General features: G+C 43.2%; 1 protein-coding gene across 1 annotated transcript; it reads right to left on the bottom strand.

Annotated features, from left to right (window-relative positions):
• Nucleotides 1–1,685: 1,685 nt before the first annotated feature.
• Nucleotides 1,686–19,510, bottom strand: FAM76B (family with sequence similarity 76 member B). The gene is made up of 11 exons (XM_077341492.1): nt 19,065–19,510; nt 16,479–16,543; nt 15,245–15,299; nt 14,548–14,703; nt 12,534–12,742; nt 11,752–11,799; nt 11,541–11,621; nt 10,577–10,712; nt 6,329–6,430; nt 4,694–4,820; nt 1,686–4,511 (listed from the first exon to the last, which is right to left on the bottom strand). The coding sequence occupies exons 1-10, from the start codon at nt 19,218–19,220 to the stop codon at nt 4,731–4,733; spliced, it is 1,098 nt and encodes a 365-aa protein (XP_077197607.1). The 5' UTR covers nt 19,221–19,510; the 3' UTR covers nt 1,686–4,511; nt 4,694–4,730.
• Between the last annotated feature and the right edge of the window lie 100 nt (nt 19,511–19,610).

The raw sequence follows: 19,610 nt of genomic DNA on the forward strand, positions 1-19,610 counted from the left end.
CTTGGCAGCAGACTCTGAGAGTTTGGGGAGGGGGAGCTGGTTCGCACGATGGCGGTGGGCAGGGATGGAGCCTGGCAAGGTCGGGGGTCTGCCTGTGGGTGCAAAGCCACAGAGCCCACCCTCCAAAGTAGTTTTCCATGGAACTGAATCTCTGTATTATGGGGGGGGACACCCCTGGTCCCATGTGGAGGTTGGCATCCCTAGTCTGCGGTGAAGTCACAAGCACCACTCTGCAAGTTTCAGATGGGAGGACTGAGGGGGATCCCCCCTTTATTAAAGCCTTAAAGTGGTGCAGAGGAGCCAGAGGGGTTTCCCTGGCCCCAGTGGGTCTCCGTCATCCCTACTACGAATGAGGCCAGGACCAGGGGTAGGGGCTCATGGGAATTGTAGTCTATGAACATCTGGAGGACCACAGGTTGACTACCCCTGGCCAGGACAACCTGGGCCGAGAGCTGCACTAACAGCATGCCGAGTATGGTTATTCCTTATCCCAATAGCCAAGCTACCTGCCCTACAGTTACTCTTAATAAAGAGGCCTTCAGCCAAATGGAATTGGGTGTTGGTTGCTTAATCCGCTACCCAAAAAAACCCTGGACTGGAAAAAGTCACCTGACCCCACCCCACTGCTGTCCTCTTCTCCTACAAGACACACCTTCTCTTTATAGATGTGGTCTTGCAACTCCTATTTCATTGTCTGACAAAGTGTGCAGTGCATAGGAGAGCTCACACCTTGAATAAAGCTTGGTTGGTCTTAAAGGTGCCCTTGGGCTCTGACTTTGTCAAGCGATCCAGAGAGTCGGTTTGCACAAAGGTCACAGCTCATTGTTGGGATTGCCTACTGCCTGTGTTCAAATTATAACATCTACCCGCAAAACACAAAACCAAAGTGGGGACGCCATCCTGACCTATCTGAATGTATTGCAAGGAAAGCTGGACACTTAAAAAGCACGTACACACTCACAATAAAATGCCACACGCATCACTAGCGTGGTGTCATGGTTAAGAGCGGTGGTTTCTAATGTGGTAAACCGGGTTTGATTCCCTGCTCTTCCATGTGCAGCCAGCCAGGAGTGGTTTAAGGATTTGGGGGCCTGTAGCAAACAGCGCTAGTTTAAGGACTTGCGGGGCCCTAGCAGAATACTCTTATTCGTCTTCTACAGGCAGGAACTTCTCTATATTGGGTATCAGCCAGACAAGCTTAGAGACTTTGCTTCAGCTCTGAAGCGGTACTTTCTGAAGGGGTTCCTTTTTCTGTTGTTCAAATATGCCCTGACAGCACTTGGGAGTGCCATGGAGGTGAACTAAAACTGTCCTAAAGCCAGTGATCCCTTTATGTAGAACTTCAGCAGCATCTAGTGGCGGATGCTGTAAAAGCAGCCAATCACGAAGAAATATGGCTGTGAGGGAGAGCTGGGTTTTTATACCCCGCTTTTCGCTACCTGAAGGAGCCCCAAAATGGCTTACAATTGCCTTCCCTTCCTCTCCCCACAACAGACAGCCTGTGAGGTAGGTGGGGTTGAGAGAGCTCTGACAGAACTGTTTTAAGAGGACTCGACTGGCCCAAGATCACCAGCTGGCTGCACGTGGAGGAACAGGGTATCAAACTCCACTCTCTCTCAGTCCAGGGCAGAGGAAATCAGACAGGCAATAAGGCTTTTCAGAGTAATAGAAGATGGACAGACTACTGTTTTAACAAGCTTTTATTGTGAAATATTGGATTTAGAAAAAAGTACAAAAATGTTGACCGCCAAATGTGTTCCAGTACAGAATTTTCAATAGTATATACATGTGTAGCAAGCGTAATAACATCTCCACCTCAAAATGGACACAGACATTACCAAAAAGGGACCGCAATATTCACAGGGTTAAAAATAAATAACTCAAGCCAAGTGAGCCTTTTTGTTCAATGCTAATTGAACAGTGGAAAAACTGACCAAAATGCACATTATAGTACAACTAAAAACCAAGTTCATCGTGAAAATACTCTACAGCCCCAGAATTTCATATACTAGCGTCTGGCCTTTAAAAATTCCAAGTTAAAAAGAGGTTATGAAATTTAAAAACCCATAATTTTTTACTAATCGAATGTGAAGACCCCCCCCTCCAAATGCACTTATATTGGGCTTGGCAATACTCCAGTGCTTAAGAAATCAAATTTTGAATCTTTTTCTACAACATTCCGACCGCGGCATTCCCAATTTCAATGGGAATGCTCGGGATTGAAAGTATCAATCTCATGCAAAGATGTTTTGACCTGTTAAAAAAAAAAAAACGGAACGCATCAATGATACTTTGCTGGTTAACTAGAAAAAGATACAAAAATTTGATGAAATGGAAGTCTATAATAAAATAAAAACTTTGTGGGTGATTGAACAGTCTAACAGGACTGCCGCTATCTATACTATCATAGCTGTGTTAATTGTATAAGATCAGGAAATAGTATTTATAAACTTACAAAGTTCATTTTAATATACAAAAAAAAAATCAAAAAAAAATTCAGTATTGTAGAAAGCAGCTCCCCCCCCCCCCACACACACCATTGAAATTACAATTATTCAGTAGTTTGCTGGGAACAAATCTTCCCAATCTTCAGGCAGCTGTAGCCCTCCCCCCCCCCTTCTCCTAAACCAAACCAAACCAAAGTCTTAGCCGAAGTGCAAGTAATTCCTGGAATAGTGACTGGGGCACCCCTGTGTCAAACAGGCTTTACATTGCATGGAAAAAAGAGCTTGTTTTAATGCTGGTGAAAACCTTTCTTTTCTGAAACAAGCTTTGACCTTTTTTCAGTCAGAACTTTGAACAGAGGAAAAACGACTCCTATGACACCACCGTTTCTCTTCAAAAAGTCACTCTCAAAAGTTTCTACCATCAGGGAATCCCTCCCCCTGCATCCCACCTCCAAGAAGTGCCTACTGAGGAACATCTGCCTACCAGCTGAAAAAAAAAACACCTCATCCCTGCAGAATTGGTTAGGGGACGGGTTCTGGATTGCACCTGTTCATGCAGAGCTGGCTGGACCACAAAGGTCTCACCATCACTCTAGTGCGTGTGAGCTAACTAGATCTCACCTGACCTTCTCCTCCTACAACAGCACATTACCTAGTAAGATTGGCAGGGCTGGAGGGCAAGGCATATTACGTGTAAACCTATCCGCTATGACTGATACGCTTCCATGGAATCCCAGTTCCCTCTGGGATGCAGTCTGGAAGCCGCTGCTTTAGGACATGGCTGCACGGCTCTTACAGCGCGGAACTGAACGCCGTTTCAGCTCATCCAATCCCTGCCATCCACCATGTATGCCTGGCTGCAGAGTAGCGATCCAAGAGCCTGCTGGGTTAGCAAAGGCCATATGGTCCCCTGGAGGTGAAGGGTTTTTTTTCTCTCAGTGGGAAGTGTCCAGGGGGCACTTCTGTAGCTTCCAGGTTACCTGTCACAACACACAATTGTCGTGTGACTGTGAGCACAGCACTGTAAAGCTAAAGAGAAGAAAGCTTATTGTGTATTACTAAAAAAAGGCGTGTTTTTCTAACCAATTTTTAAAGGAGCTTTACGCAATGGCAAGATGTCACTGAAAGACATTATTTGCATCATCCAATTTAGGACAATGTGGAGACAGCAATGCAAATTAGCATTGAGACAAAAAGAGAAACGGTCTTTGAAAAGCCCTGTGGTTTAGTGTAGCAAAAAAAAAAAAAAATTTAAATTAGGCACAACAAAAATTAAGAAACTCTACAGACATATCTGTTAGTTACCTATAGCCAATATTTTCGCTGCTTACCGGCTCTTAGCACCTTACCTAGCATCCTAACAACATTGACCGTAGTAGTCAATTCTTCTGTACACACACACATATATATTTATATATACACACAAAAAATGAACCATGATTCTTTTTTTTAAAAAAATTCCCCCCAAAAACCTTATATACAAAATATCAGCATTCCTATAAATAAACAGTTGGGATAAAAGGCACTTGGCAAGAGGAAAAAAGTCTACATTAAATGTTTAAAATCCCCCCCCACCCCCCAAAAAAACCCCACGTTTTGTTCTGGTACTTACAATAAAGAATCTCTCTTTTAAATTTCTATCACAAGAAATGCAAAACACTAATCACTAAGAATAAAACCATTAAAATTCTTTTACATATTATTTATAAGGTTTAAACGAGTCGTAATAAAAGCACCGTGATTTTTAAAAAATCTTCAGCATACTCTTGTTTTGACCAACACGTATGGCACAGTCGCCGTATGTCTGCCGCTGCTTCTCTTCCCAAATTGGTTTGCTGCTGTAGCATTGATATGGTTGGTTGTGTTTCCTGATGGCCGTCTGCCCAGAGCCCAGGCCAACTCTGTCCTTGCCCCAGGTGCTCTGTAGGAGCAAGTCTATGTAGCAGCGATGCTCAATGGGCTGGCTCCCTCGAGTTGCTGCCGGTCACACTGGTTATTGCATGATGTGGTTTAAAAAAAAGAGCACTCGTTCTTACGGAACGCCAGTTGTTGTCCAAACGCTCCCTGAATGAAGAAAAAAGAACATTTTAAAGACTTTCTTCGAGTCTGCTGAAGGCGTTTTGATCTAAATGCATTATCCATTGCAAAAAGGCACGTCGACATGTTTGCTGTTCTCTGTGTGCGCATGCAAGAATATTTTTCTAGTTTATGACACCAACTGGGGAGTTCCCCGCAGACTCATTTACCTTCTGAATATTCACACCTCGGCGAGCCGTTTGCACTTCACGGAGATGTCAGCATACTGCCGCTCTTGTCAAACTTCTTGCCCTTTGATAACGCTGCAACTTGTTTGAGTAACTCTCGGTTTTTTGCCTGTGAGAAAACAAATACCCGGTTCCTTTAGCGTTTTGTAAGCCTTTGATATTACTTTGCTTATAGCAAAAAAACGTTTCTCACAATGTAATGGAAGTATTTCTTTGTGTCAGCTCTTCCTGTTCGAAGCCTGCCTCTTCCATTTTGGTATCACTGCCAGGAAGGCTCTAGAACAGGGGTAGTCAACTTGTGGTCCTCCAGATGATCATGGACTACAATTCCCATGAGCCCCTGCCAACATTTGCTGGCAGGGGCTCATAGGAATTGTAGTCCATGAACATCTGGAGGACCACAGGTTGACTACCCCTGCTCTAGAAGGCCCAAGGAGCAGAATGGCATGTGCCCAAGTAGAAATATGGTCTAAAGGCCAGGATCCACAGAGTTACTTTTAGGTGAACTATTCTGGGTTTAAATAGTTATTATTTAAAATAATTAGTTTGTTACCGAACCAACTAAAAGAAGTGGTGGAAACTTTCCGATAGAATCTTCGAGGGTCGGACACGACTGAACGGATGATATCATCAGTTTGTTACCAACTGACTAGTGCTAAAAGGTAGCAAAATCTATTTCAATTTCAGCATCCGCCCATTACCACGCACTTTCCCAAAACTGTATTCCAAATATAACTCAAAGGCACAACGCTGCACAGAGTATGCGCAAAGGCTTCTGTGATAATAAAAATGATATTTTCCAAATGCAGCTACATTTCCCACAGGGACTGCGTCCCCTGCCTTTTTCCTGCTGAAAAGAGTCTTTGCTCCACCCTCTTGCTGAAGAATACAGCTACCTTCCTATTTCCCCATTGGAAGAAATATGAGCAACCCAGAAGTGGTCCCCCCCAATTAGGAAGAAAAATGGTTAAAAAGTCTCTCTTTGCGTTGTAGCCACAGCAACTACATTTGCAGAAAAAGAGACACAGTCTTTTAAGATGACTGCCAAGAAAACATAAGACATTGTAGGAGTCATACCGGAGAACCAGTAACACAGCAATTCAAGCAGGACACTTATCTTTAATACCATCGCCCTAAATGCAGTGATGGCACAAAAAGCCTTGGGAGAACTGCCTAAGATACAGAATACTTTCCAAGGTGAACTTCTGATTCTGAAGTATGTGCACCTGTCATTTTGACTCAAAGCTCCACTCATTACTGTACTGCTCAGTGTTTTGTGAAGGAAAAACCTGCAGCGGTCCCCAATTGCCGGAGGACTAATTCTGTGGGATGCAAATCCTGAGTGCTTTCTTGTGCATTTTGAGCCATGTTTAAAAACTAGACCCTTAAAACCTGGCTGCTCTGTTGGTCACCGCCTTGAGCCAAGGAGCTGTGGTGGGCCAGAAGTGTTTTTGAATAAGACAGGTAAATCCAGGGGGCAGTGGGTATATGTGGGCCCTCACCTGAAAAGGAGTAGACACTCTCATCACCACTGGATCCGAAGGGAATACATGAACATATGAATATACACTGGGTAGGCAAGGCCTCTCATGTGATTGAGCTTTTGTGCTGCTTTACCTGAAGCTGTTCCACAGTTTCCTTGTGAGCTCTCTCCATGCTGTTCATCTTCGTCCTCAGATTTGACTCCTGGTACTGAAAATCTGCCTTCAACTCTGTCAGCTAGGGGGAAAAATTGTTTGGGATCTTTAATATTTTGCCTGCATGTTGACAAAGTAAGTTTGTGGTCTCCTTGGTGAATCCAGTAGAAATGTTTATCCATTTCCATTGGCTTGGCAATTAGCAAAGGAAATACGTATGGGAAACTTTTTATTTGCCTTAGCAATTTGCAACATGACAGGCCATTTTGGTGTGTGTGTATGAATTACAAGGAAAGTTAACACATCCAACTATTTAAACAGCATATTCCCAAAACAAACTAGCATATGATAGTAAGAATGCAATATTCTAAAGTGTGTATGTTGTTTTTTTTAAGTAAACCCCAAAGCAATGACAGCCTCAATTACTCTAGATCTTATGTGCATTTTACGTACTCTCTTACTGGTAACAGCCTAAGCTCTGTCACAGGAGTTAGCCAATCTCAGATATACCTCACTTTCTAACAGCAAAACTAACAAAAACAGTACAAACAAAACACACGGTCTCAAATGCCAGTATTATCCTCAATCTTTGGTTCTCCCCTGTGATGCCTTCTGTACTGCTTATCTCTCTCTCTCTCTCTCTCTCTCTCTCTCTCTCTTTTGCAATGCACCCAGTACATTAGTGATTGAAACTACAAAGAAATAAGTTGTGAAAAACATATGGTACTAGTTTGAAGTGTCATTATGTATAATACACCAGCATGGTATAGTGGTTAAGAGCGGTGGCCTCTAACCTGGATTCCCCACTCCTCCACATGCTGTCAGCTGGTGACTTAGGGCTAATCACAGTTTTCTTAGAGTTGTTCTCAGAGCAGCTGTCTCAGCCTCACCTACCTCTGTTGTGAGGAGAGGAAGGGAAAGGTGTTTGTAAGCAGCTTTGGGACTCCTTTGGGTAGTGAAGAGTAGGGTATTAAAAAAAACAGTTCTTCTGCAAATTTCTTCACGACTAAGTAAAAAGTACGGGCTCTGACATCCGATTCTAACGACTGGATTAGCCTATTGCAATATTAACACAAAAGGCAGTTCAGAAGCACAAACAAAAGTTGCAGAATAGCACTGGTTATAGACAGCTACGCCTCCCTTGAGAATGCATCTCCACAGGTTTCAAAGAACTGCTCTGGCAACCGATCAGATTCAGAGTACAAACCAGTGCTTACTTTCAAAGCCCCAAATGCACTAAGAGCAGGGTGGCCCAAGGATACCCCATCTACTCCCACATATACCTGACCAAATGCTGAAACGCCCAACCTTGGCTGGCTCGAACTACATTGCTTTTATTCTCTTCAAACCCTGCTGCTCAATGTTTTAAACTTATTTTTGTTCTGCTGCTGTTTGTTGTTTATGTGGTCTTAACCTTGCTGTTTATGATAGCTGTAACTACGACACAAGCTGCCTCCAGAGCCTTGAGTTGAGGCACCGAAGAAATATTTTAAGTAGAACGAAGCCAGGCCATTTTGCTGCACTTACACATGTGTTTCAACATCCTGGAAGGATTTGGGGAAATATTCTCCCCGGCTAATACAATCAACAATGTCTCTGCTGAAATCGTAGCTGAAAATAAGTACCAAATGCAATTATGACATGATCTCAACAGCAACCTGGCTGGGTCTGACCAGTAGTGGAGGTAAAGGGAAAGGCAACCTGGAGAAGCAATTGTCTTATGTCTGCTCCAAACCACGTGACCCAGATGTCTCTGTGTGTGTGTGTATATATAAGATTTGAGCAGAAAAAGTGATAGGTATGTTTTTGCCTTTAGCTCTCCCCCCCTCAGCCAACTGGCTGCCAGTGGCAGAGAAGCTTGAGGCAGGTAGCTCAAAGGATGTACCTTCTTGCTCCGAGTCTCTCCACCAGCCCAATGACAGGAAGGTGGTTGCTGGAGGTGAAAGAACATCCAGCATGCTTTCTGCACAGTCCCTTAAGTCCCCTGGTTAATGAGGTCATCACAACACAGGCCATGGGGACCAGCAGGGGAAAAGAAAATTTCTCCTCCTGCATGTGTCCCCAAGACTTGCTCTGTATCTATTCTGGACAGTTACTTAACCTGGATGCTTTGGGCTGATGCTGCATTGAGCAGGGGGTTGGACTAGATGGCCTGGACGGCCCCTTCCAACTCTGGGAGTCTGTGGTTCTATTCATTGCAGGACTAACAAGATTCAACAAGATTTTTGTTCTAAAATTTAGAATCTATTCTAGATTTTTTTTTAAAAAACCTCCTGGGGAGTAATTTCCCCCTTATACAGTCCTGCAGCAGTTTAAAACATAGACTAATTCAAAGACACATGAACAGTTTCTTACATGTCTTGTTCATGGGCTTCCCGAGATCACCTGGTTGGACTTGTTAGAAGCAACAGGTTGGACTAAAAGGACTCTTGAACTTAGGTGATGGGTAGCTGGATTACAACAGAGGCTTGAAATGTCATGTTGTATTAGACCAGCCTGGCACATTCAGCATGGATAACTTTTAACACGCCTTAAATAGCTTTTTTCTACTTGTACTGCTCTTTACTTGACCTATTCTGCTTTATTAGCTATACTGCAGCCCAGCTTTATCAAACAGAACGGGTAATGTAAAAAAAAAGATTAATGGTTACCTCATGGTAAAGTGCCTGAAAGGTGGAACTTCCTTCTAAAAGGAGTTTCCTATGAGAGAGGTTTTTGTTCTATATCAGTATGGGCTTGTAAGAATGTGGGCAGGGCGTGCAATTTAATTATTTGCACTGTGCTTTGATTTGGAGTACTATAAAGCAGTAAGACTGTTATAAGAACAAGGGGATAGACTATTAAATTCTGCACTGTGTAAATGCATAACAACTGTTTGCTTTAATGCACCACTGCTCATCACAAAGAAAGTCCTCATACTACAGGAAGCAAAGCAAAGAAACCTTGGGATATATATTCCTTACAGAATATCCAGTTGAAGGCACGGCCTATTGAATACAGAATGCCCAGTGCTGTCTTTCATTTATTCATTAAATTCATTTGTACCCTACATTTCTCCTGGGGAGGACCCCCTTGTCTTCACTTTATCCTCACAACAATCTTGTGAGGTTGATTATAAAGAATGACTGGCCCAAGGTCACACAGATACTAGTCCAACACTCTTAACCACACTGTCTTCTTAGGTACTTGTCTGAGGATGTTCACATGAAACTAGGCAGTCCTCTCACATTTTACAGAATGCCTGTCAGGGCTGGTAATGATGTCTTATAGTAGAATAAGAGTTGGTTCTTATATGCCGCTTTTCTCTGCCAGAAGGAGTCTCAAAGTAGCTTACAATTGCCTTACCTTTCCTCGCCCCACAACATATACCCTGTGAGGGAGGTGAGGCTGAGAGAGCCCTGACATTACTGCTTGGTAAAAACAGCTTGATCAGTGCTGTGGAGAGCCCAAGGTCACCCAGCTGGCTGCATATGGAGGAGCGGGGAATAAAACCTGGCTTGCCAGATTAGAAGTCTGTGCCCCTAACCACTACACCAGGCTGGCACTCCCAACATGGCCAATGATGGGCCTGGGGTGGGTGGGAAGGGGCACCAGGTGGACATGTATACAGCTATACTGCCCAACCATATTGTGCATGATTGTACCACTACAGCCTGAAGAATGTTTTAGGGGTTTCTCAATGGCTAGAAAGGCTGAACTACATCATACACTAAATAGGTTACTGTAGGCTAACCTGGATATCCATCTCACCAGATCTCAGAAGCTAAGCAGGGTCAGCAATGGTTAGTATTTAGATGGGACACCAACAATACCAGTATCGCTACACGAGGGTAGACAATGCCAAATCACCTCTGAACATCTCTTGCAATGAAAGCTGTATGGGGTCACCACAAGTTGGTTGTGGCGTGACAGCATACCAAAACAAAACTCTACAGGACAGGGAATTCCTGGATTTTTGCTGCCCAACTTAAAAACTTCTGCAACACATTTGTAACATGGAGACTACCTGCTTTCTTACGGGAATGAAGTGTTTGTCCTGATCGTAAACACTGCATTGGAAATGGGTGTGTGTATGTGCGTGTCTCACAATGGGAGAGGGACATGGAAGAAAATGCCTTCTCCCCACATTACTGTAGGAACAAAATCCACTTCCACTGAAGCCTCTCTCTCATTTGTGATCCAGTAAAACAAAAGAAAATATATACAGAGTATCTATTGGGCGTTCTACCTTTTTATCTTTCTCCAGAATAGTCTGATCCCTCTGCTGCAAGAGACGCTTCAGTGACATTACTTCTTCTTTCAGTTGACTTATGAGGACAAAGTTGTCAGTCCCTCCGCTGTCTGCAGACTGATTTATGGAACTACTGTAAATTAAAATAACAGCAGTCATTGTGACCAAAGGAGGAGGGGAAAAAAATTGTACATATTCCAAACGTAACAGTTTCACAAACATCCTTAAGGACTAATGCAAAAAAAAAAAAAAAAAAGTATGTACCTGACAGAAATGGATGAAACTGGCAAATTAGCTTACTAATGGCACACAATATATACACCTGCAGAAATATAATTAAGTATTAGCTTCAAACGGTCAAATACTCACTAAATGAAGCAGCTACCTTTTACATAAATCTCAACTGTTTCAAAGACATCTGTGCTCAGTGTCTCATTGAACAAAATGTATTTGGAACAAAGTGTTTGGAAGCACCAGAACAAAGCAACAGATTCAAACTTACATAACAATTGAACTGCTGTTGCTAAAAGGACATCCAATGTAGAGCTGCATTGTCTTTTGCTCTAATTTTACTTACAGTATTTGCTGGTATATAAGACTACTTTCCCCCCCTGAAAAACATGCCTCCAAGTGGGGGGGGGTTGTCCTATATGCTGGGTGCACTTCAGTTGGAATAGACATAGTTGCCCATAGTGGCCCATAGTACTGTAATGTAATGTAACAAACTCTATATTTTGAGTGGAAATGTTGGGGGGGTCGTCTTATACGCCGGCAAATACGGTAATTTCCCCCTCAGATTACAGAAGCATAAGGGGCAGATACATCTTACCAAGAAAACAATAAAGGGGGGAAATAAAATGAAGGCCAAGAATGTATTGTACCTGGCAGCAAGTCATTGTAGTCTAAAACAGAATAGGAAATTTTGAAAGAAGAAGAAAAAAAGAATAATTCTGAATTTTACCTATCTCCGTTAGATGGCTTGGATTCCATTTTGGGCTTTTTCTTTGGAGTTTCATTCTGAATAGCTGCAGAGGATTTATGGCTGAAGTAAAGAACATCAGGCAATTTAACGTATACACCTACTTTTACACGAAATACAAGGCACACAATTTATGAAAGATTCAAAGACTTGATTTTCAAGCCCAAGGTTAAATGAAATAATCAATATTCACCTCTGTTTCCATAATCCCTGATCTTGTTCTGGACTCAGACTGCTGATTCTGAAACACAGAACATGTAACAGGCTTAACAGCAACTAACTGTGAATTAAGTTAGTACTGACACTCCTCACGGCAAGTGCAGCCTCTATGCACTTGATGTGGAATTTGCACTTTATTTCAGATGTGCATGCAGTTCTTCTTTGACCAAAAAGGGGTCGCGTTTCAAAAATAGTCTGGCTGTATCCTTGAAGATCAGCACTACAGCAGAGGTAGGCTTTCCAGTTAAAACATTTTTTACTCACGAGTAACACTTTAAACAAGTTGACGTGGCCAAAGGTTCTCCTGGTCAAATGGAATTTGGTGAATGTCATTTTTTTGAGTTACCAAGACACAAAATGGGATACTGAGGCCCTTTTTAGCAGCCCCAAGTCTCTCTATGCCATTATCATACTGTCAAACCAAAGAACTTGAAATATTTCTTCATGGAAAACAATCATGAACTTCCTTTTCAGTATTAGCTGTTTCAGTAACATTATGAACACATGAAGCTGCCTCACCCTGAATCAGACCTTTGGTCCACTCAAGTCCGTATTGTCTACTTAGACTGACAGTGGTCCTCCAGGGTCACCTCACCTGGTGTTTTCAACTGGAGATGCCAGGGATCGAACCTGGGACCTTCTGCTCGCCAAACAATGAGCCAACAGCCTCAAGCTCCTCTCATTGGTACCTGGGTCCAGCTGTGGCCCAAGAGAGCAACAGGGCAGCTCTCTTCCTTGATCTTTCACAGCACTTACTTGTGATGGCTGCTGCCATGACGATGGTGGTGGTGATGGTGGTGATGGCGGTGGTGATGTTTCAAATGATGCTGGTCTTTTTCGGAGAGAGACGTGGAGGAAGAGTTAGAATGCGCAGCGGACCCTAAGCTCTTCCTCTGTTCCTTGGTCTTCTGCAGGACTCTCTTGTAGGAAAGAGTGCAGAGCCAACACAACAGCTTCCCATCAACCTTTTGGGAAATCATTCGCAGCAAGTTATGATACACGCACTGAGTGCTAAAAAGACATACAACAGCCAGAATAAAATTATCAAGTACTACTGCATGTACAAACAAGTTACAAATAGAGCAAAGATTCAGCAACACAATGAGATTCAACATGTCAGACACTCCGCCAAAAGCCGGGCTACAGAATACCGTGTGACTTGAGCATATCTGACTTTAATATACGGACTCAATGATTATACAGACAGCTCTGCCATCTCCTGTTCAAGATGCACGACTGGCTTGGTCAACACTTTAGAGTTTTGTTCAACCTATTTCACTTAGAGCTGCTTACCCCATGTCACAACATGACAACATCCCTGGCCATACAAGAGAATGGGGAACTGAAAAGTTCTCAGCTGGAGTAAATGAAAAACTCAGCAGAGGGGATTGTCCGTTTTCAGGGGACATATCTGTTACTTTGCAAAGGTTACAGTTTACATTAGAAAAGTTGTTAGCTTGCTACCAAAGAAATCCTCAGGAATTCTATGTGGGCCCAAGCGTACACTAGCCATGAGTGAGCCATAACAGGGCATCTTAATAATTTTGAGACTTGCAAAAGTTAGTTTGTTTAAAATATTTTATTTGAGCCTGCCTATATTAATTTGAATGTGCCAAGCACTTTGAAGGAATTTACTTACTTAGGCAGATTGTGAGTAAGTGGGCAGAAGGGATTGTGTTGGTGCTTGGCTCTAGTGGCTTTTTCTTGAATACCCGAGGAAATGCCAATCGCCACTTTGAGATTGGGAAGTGAATTTCTCCTAGGCCAGGGATTCTGTTTTTTTCTTTTTGGGGGGGGGGGGGGAATCATCCAGGCATGGAATTGGGGTCACTGTGGGTGAGCAGATAGTTGTGAATTTCATGCAATTCTGCGGGGGGTTGGATTAGATGACCCTGGAGATCCTGTCCAACTGTATGATGCTATGATTCTACTTTGAAGGTAACTTGGAAAGGCTCATTTGTATCACATCAAGGCTAATAAGTATCATACCAACATGTTTCTACCACTTTAAATATCCCTCTTTTTTGCATTTTACTCTCTTCTCCTTATTCTAATAGATTTAACATTGTTTATGACGCATGCCCCTTTAAAATTATTATATAAAATCTGGATCTGTACAGACAGACTCTAGATCCAAATGCCCACTTTTTTTGGGGGGGGGGGGAGGGGAAATGTAGATGCATGTATGAACAACTACATACAAGTACCTCCCTGTTTCTTGCACAGGATAAGCAACAGGTATCCCTCAAAATAGAATTGTACTGTTTACAGTTGTAAACCACCCCAAGCCCACTAGTGGGGTGGGGCAATACACAAATAAAACAAAGTAGCAGTGTAGTTTGAATCCCAGCCACATAGACCCCACTCCAATGGTACATTCATGGTAACCATGTCATATTATTCATGTGTACAGCCTAAATTATTTCAAGTATATATGACTAGGGCATGGGTTAAGGATACCAGCCTGCTAGCTGGCACTTCAAGAAGCTTTCTAGGAAAAGCACAGGACAAAAATGACATTTGGTGATCTGTGATGTCACATCCACCCCAAAACCCAGATATGATGTAGGCACATCAGATGATGCTTTGGCCATCATATTTGGAAAAATATTTCCTCTCTTGCCAGAAGTGGGCAAATGGTCTCCTACCAGGGGTGCATCATTATCCTGATTTAACATAAGTCAAGCGCTTGCAATTATTATGGAACGCTTAAATTAAGAAGTCATAATAAATAATTGCTCTATAAAGTTCTACCAGCCAAAAAACATACCTTTCTCCTTCCCTCTTCTTTGCGATCAAAAGCACACTGTTGCTTGCATTGTTCGCATGTCTGAGGCGGTCCATATTTCTTTTCAGAGTTTGTGCAGCGTTGACATTTTGTGCCAATAAAAGCTGCAATAATGTTACAGTACTGACAAGGTTTCGGCTGCAGGAATAAGACCACAAATTAAAAATAGCATTCATTGTTTTAAATGGCCAAATACTGTAAATAATGATGACCTCGAACTGGAGGGGGGAAAATTAAAAACTGTTCATTCTGAACAATTTTGTATAGATTTTCAGAAACATTTACTATTTGCACATTAAAATTATGTTATATTTTATAACTAGAACATGATGTTATTTAAAAAGTATAAGCATGAACAATATCAATTTGAATCCACATTGGTGCAGAACTCAACTCAAAGCTATGGGTTTTGCAATAGTGGAAGAACAGATTACAAGCAATGCAGTATAGCACTTGAACTGTCAACTGAAATCTGGGAGATTCCAGGTTCAAATCTGCCAATGAAACTTGCTGGGTGGCCTTTGACCATTCAGTTTTTCTCAGCCTAAACTACCTCACAGGGTTGTTGTGAGGATATAAATGGAAGAGAGCACTCTAAACCACTTTGGGGCTCCACTGGAGAGAAAACCAGGGTATATATAAAGTAAATAAACAAAACAATGTACAGATACCAACTCACCGTTCCAAACTGTTTCACGTTTTGGGCACACTTCTTACATATTGTGTTAGTTTTGCTGGAAAAGAAAATGCAGGTTAGTTAAACTGAATTTGTTTAATGTAGAGTGTTAACTGTTCAGGAATTCTCTATTTTTCCAGAGAGTACAGATATTTTGCAAATAAAGACAGATACTTTATTACAAGTATTTAACAATTTTACTGAAAATGAAAAGAACATGCAAAACTGATAAATCAATTTGGGGAAAAAAATAGTTCTAGCAATCTTCCAGATGGCTACTTCAGGAGACAAGTGACCCCAGGAACAGATTTCCAGCCCCCATTCCAATCTCAAAAAAGAAACAATCTAATGTACTTGTTTACAGCCTTGCATTCAAAATAGCCCTCTAGGAATTAACATTTGAGATTTAATTTAAACCAAACATTCAGACATCATTAATCACTGGTGTTACTTCATATTCTAAAATATTCTGTTAAGCAGGTGATCTGGAGCATCTGCACTCATTTAGACATAATCTTGATAAAGGCAGAAAATGAAACATTATGCAGGAAAACACTGAATGCATCAAAGGGAAGAAAGAGGATGAAATGCAGGAAATAATTAATTTTAGTTAAGAAATTATGAACGGGCCATGGGGCCATCCTCTCCTGGTCTCCTATGCTCTCCATTTTAGACGCAATTTTAGTTTCCAATCTTAACAACATTGAAAGACTGTTAGCATGGATGTTAACTTCCATTTAAAGGCACAGGGATCATCAGAGGATAATACCACCGAAGGAAATGAGCTGGAATTCTAACCTGTCACAGCTGACTTCCCGTGCCATCCTAAGCAAAGTCATACTATTCCAAGGCCGGTGACTTCACTGAATGAGGATGGGTGTAACTAGTTAAACCTGGCAACATTTGAGTCACCAATGAAACCAGACTGCGAAGAAAGCAACTTCATTTCTATGCTGATCTTATTATCTGACCCAAGTTAAAAACAGTAACAAATGAAGTGGCTCAGAGAATTCTGAGGTGGAACTGCTGAGGGGCACAGTGGAGAGAGCTGGCTGAATGAAGTGATAAATGGGCAATCATTTTCTCCCTTATAAGGCTGAATAAGGACGTTCAGCTTTCACTTCTAAGGTGAATTTCATAGTATCTAGCTAATATACTTTGTATGGATCAATGTACCCTTATGAGGCCAACAATTTCTTTTTGTTTGCAAACAGGAATGAACGTGACAAGGCAGTACCTCTCTTGCTGAAACTCTGAGCGACAGTAAGTACATTTCACAATCGGATGGGCAATGCGACATTCCTAAAAGAGGGGAAAAACAGAAAAAGTCAGAAGTATTAATTAATGTGAAATCACTTACATTCCAAGCTCATCTCATTTTGCCTTTTAAAATTATATTGGAAGGTGTTAAGGCTGGCTATGCAAAGCATATGCCAACAAATGGGTGCCTCCATTGCACAGGAAATCAAATTCAAGGACCATGATGCAACTTGAGAATGCGTTTACTGGAAACTCTGAGATTTTTGCACTCTTCCTAATCACAGCTATTTCAAAACACTTCAGACTTTCCTATGTGCCTGAAATTTTGGTTTCACTTCTCATCTCCTGGGTAAAAGAATGCTCCATCAGGTCATTATCCAACTTAAATAACTTGGTTATATGCATTAGGCGACAACTGAGACATACATGTGCTGGTTTATGCTGCAGTATCAGGTTTTAACAAATGAAACACGCTACTTGGATAAAATTTACAACCAGGACATACAACAGGATATTATGATATTATATGTATATATTAGGGCAGATGTACACACAATCAGAAGTGCACTGATGGAATCATCCCTACCAGAAAGTCACTTGGACTGACTTTGTCGGGAGGGGCAGGGTATAAATTAAATAATAAATAAACTGGTAACAAGTATGGAAAAACTGAGGGGACAGGGAAGTACATGTGTGAAGTCACTGCTGTCCACTAACACTGGGTGGGCAAGCACTGTGTTATCAAGACTTCAGGCTGTTTGTTTGCCTTATAAGATGAATAAAATATATGCAGCCTCTCTTTCTTCAACTGACTGTATGTTTAGTCTACAAATACAACTTTGTTTGCTAGTGGTTAACCAACAGGCAGGAATTATATAAGCACAACAAATCTGACCAACAACCTTTAGAGTCCCAAAACAAAAAAATGTCAATTACATAGAACAATTCCTTGTGCAATAAGCATGTGGTAATCACAAGAATAATGTAATATATGATTTGGTTCTTAGCAGGAAACAAGCCCAAAATCAAAGTAGTCAGATTTACAAAGAGGCTCCACTTCTTCAGCGTCTGCTTGCCACAATGCTCCAACCCCTAGAGATATCTGATAAAGCTGGCTGGTCTTAACATAAACTCAAGACACAACAAACGAAAATAGATCAGTAATTTTCAGTCTTGTTGATACTTTGTATGAGTACAACGAATTCTAATAGAAGAGTCAATGATCCGCAGTGATCCGCTGTGATAATAAACAGCATTTATAGCTGGGCAGCCATATACAATGTGGAAAAACGATTGGTGAATAACAAAAATTCTCTGTGTTTGTGTGTGCACACTCCCCAAATACATGTGAGTGTCCTGCATAGTGCAGGGGGTTGGATTAGATGACCCATGAGGTCCCTTCCAACTCTATTATTCTATGTTTCCAAATATAAAGTAAGTACAAATATGTACAATCGCAGCATAGGAAGAAGGCATCTCTTAGCATCAAAGTTGCTGAGACATTTTCCATTGTATAAAATAATACACACCAGGATTACAAACAATTCAAGATTGGCTAGCATTTCTGCCAGATGCCATTTCTCATAGTAATTGACAAATCTGGTGTGAGAGCACGGAGTATTCACTAATCAGGGAATTTACCACTTTGTGAGGCATATTCTGCTTCCAAAACCATGACATTGGGAGCGGAGAGAGAAAACTGAAACCAAAAGCACCATATCAAGGAGCAAAAGATCCTACATTTTGGGGGAGGCAGAAAAAATGACAATGCCTGTTATGGCAAGGAAGCCCATACAGGAAGTACTGTGAACTCTTACTGGGGAATGTAATTTCAGGCATTGTTCTGAAGGAGCAGAACAAATTTAGAAGAAGAGTTCTTATATGCCGCTTTTCTCTACCTGAAGGAGTCTCAACGCGGCTTACAATCACCTTCCCTTTCCTCTCCCCACAACAGACAACCTGTGAGGCGGATGAGGCTGAGAGAGCCCTGATATTACTGAAGAAGAGTTGGTTCTTATATGCCGCTTTTCTCTACCCGAAGGAGGCTCAAAGTGGCTTACAATCACCCTCCCTTTCCTCTCCCCACAACAGACACCCTGTGAGGGAGGTGAGATTGAGAGAGCCCTGATATCACTGCTCGGTCAGAACAGCTTGATCAGTGTCATGGCGAGCCCAAGGGCACCTTTAAGACCCAAAAAGTTTTATTCAAGGGATGAGCTTTCATGTGCACGCACCCTTCCTCAGATACAATGCCTGGGCAATGTAATGACACCAGAGACAAGAGTCACAGACTGGGGGAGAGAGAAAAAGAAGGGGGGAAACCGACACTGGGTGCCTTTTCTGGCAGGAGGCCCATAGAGCAAGCACTGAGAACTCCCACTGGGCCATAACTCTCTCTAAAGCGGCGTTGCGCCGAGCAACGTGTGAAGAGGTCCTGAACACGTGTTCCCTCCCAGAATAGTTCCTGCGACCCTTTGAGTCGCTGCCCCGCCGCTCCCCCTCCCCGCGTTCCTCGCGGCCGCCTCGGCCTCTCCCCGCCCGCCCTGCCCTGCGGGAGCGGCACCTTGCAGAGCTGCTGTCCTTGGGAGAGCTCCTCGAACGGGTAGCGCTGGTTGCACTTGGTGCACGCGTAGAGCGCCGGGGCCGCGCCAGCGCCGGGTCCAGGTACGGCCGCCGCCGTCGCCGCCGCCACTGCGCAGGCCCCGGATGTGGCCGCCATCCGCCCTCCTCTCCGCGCAGAGGCCGCCGCCAACGGCCCGACCGCGGCCGGCCCAGCAGCAGCCAACCCCGACCGAGTGGGAGGGCGGGCGGCGCTTCTTCTCGGGCGGCCGCGGCGCCTTCCCCGCCTCGCTTAGGCCCCGCTTCCTTCTGGGGTCGGCATCCGCGTCGAGGCCCTGCCCGCCTGCCTGCCTCCTTCCCCTCCCGCCCTTCTTTCTCCTCACACAAACACAGGCGTCGAGGAACGGGCGCCGCGCGAGGCCCGCCGCCTCCGCCAATCAGCGCCGCGCGGCTAGGCCGCCTTCAAACCCCGCGCGGCCAATGGCAGCCGGCGCGCGCCCGCGCCGGGCCAATAGGGAAGCTCGGGGTCTCCTCGCTCCGCCTCCCTCTT

This window comes from Paroedura picta, chromosome 6 (assembly GCF_049243985.1).
Source record: "Paroedura picta isolate Pp20150507F chromosome 6, Ppicta_v3.0, whole genome shotgun sequence".
NCBI lineage: Eukaryota > Metazoa > Chordata > Lepidosauria > Squamata > Gekkonidae > Paroedura > Paroedura picta.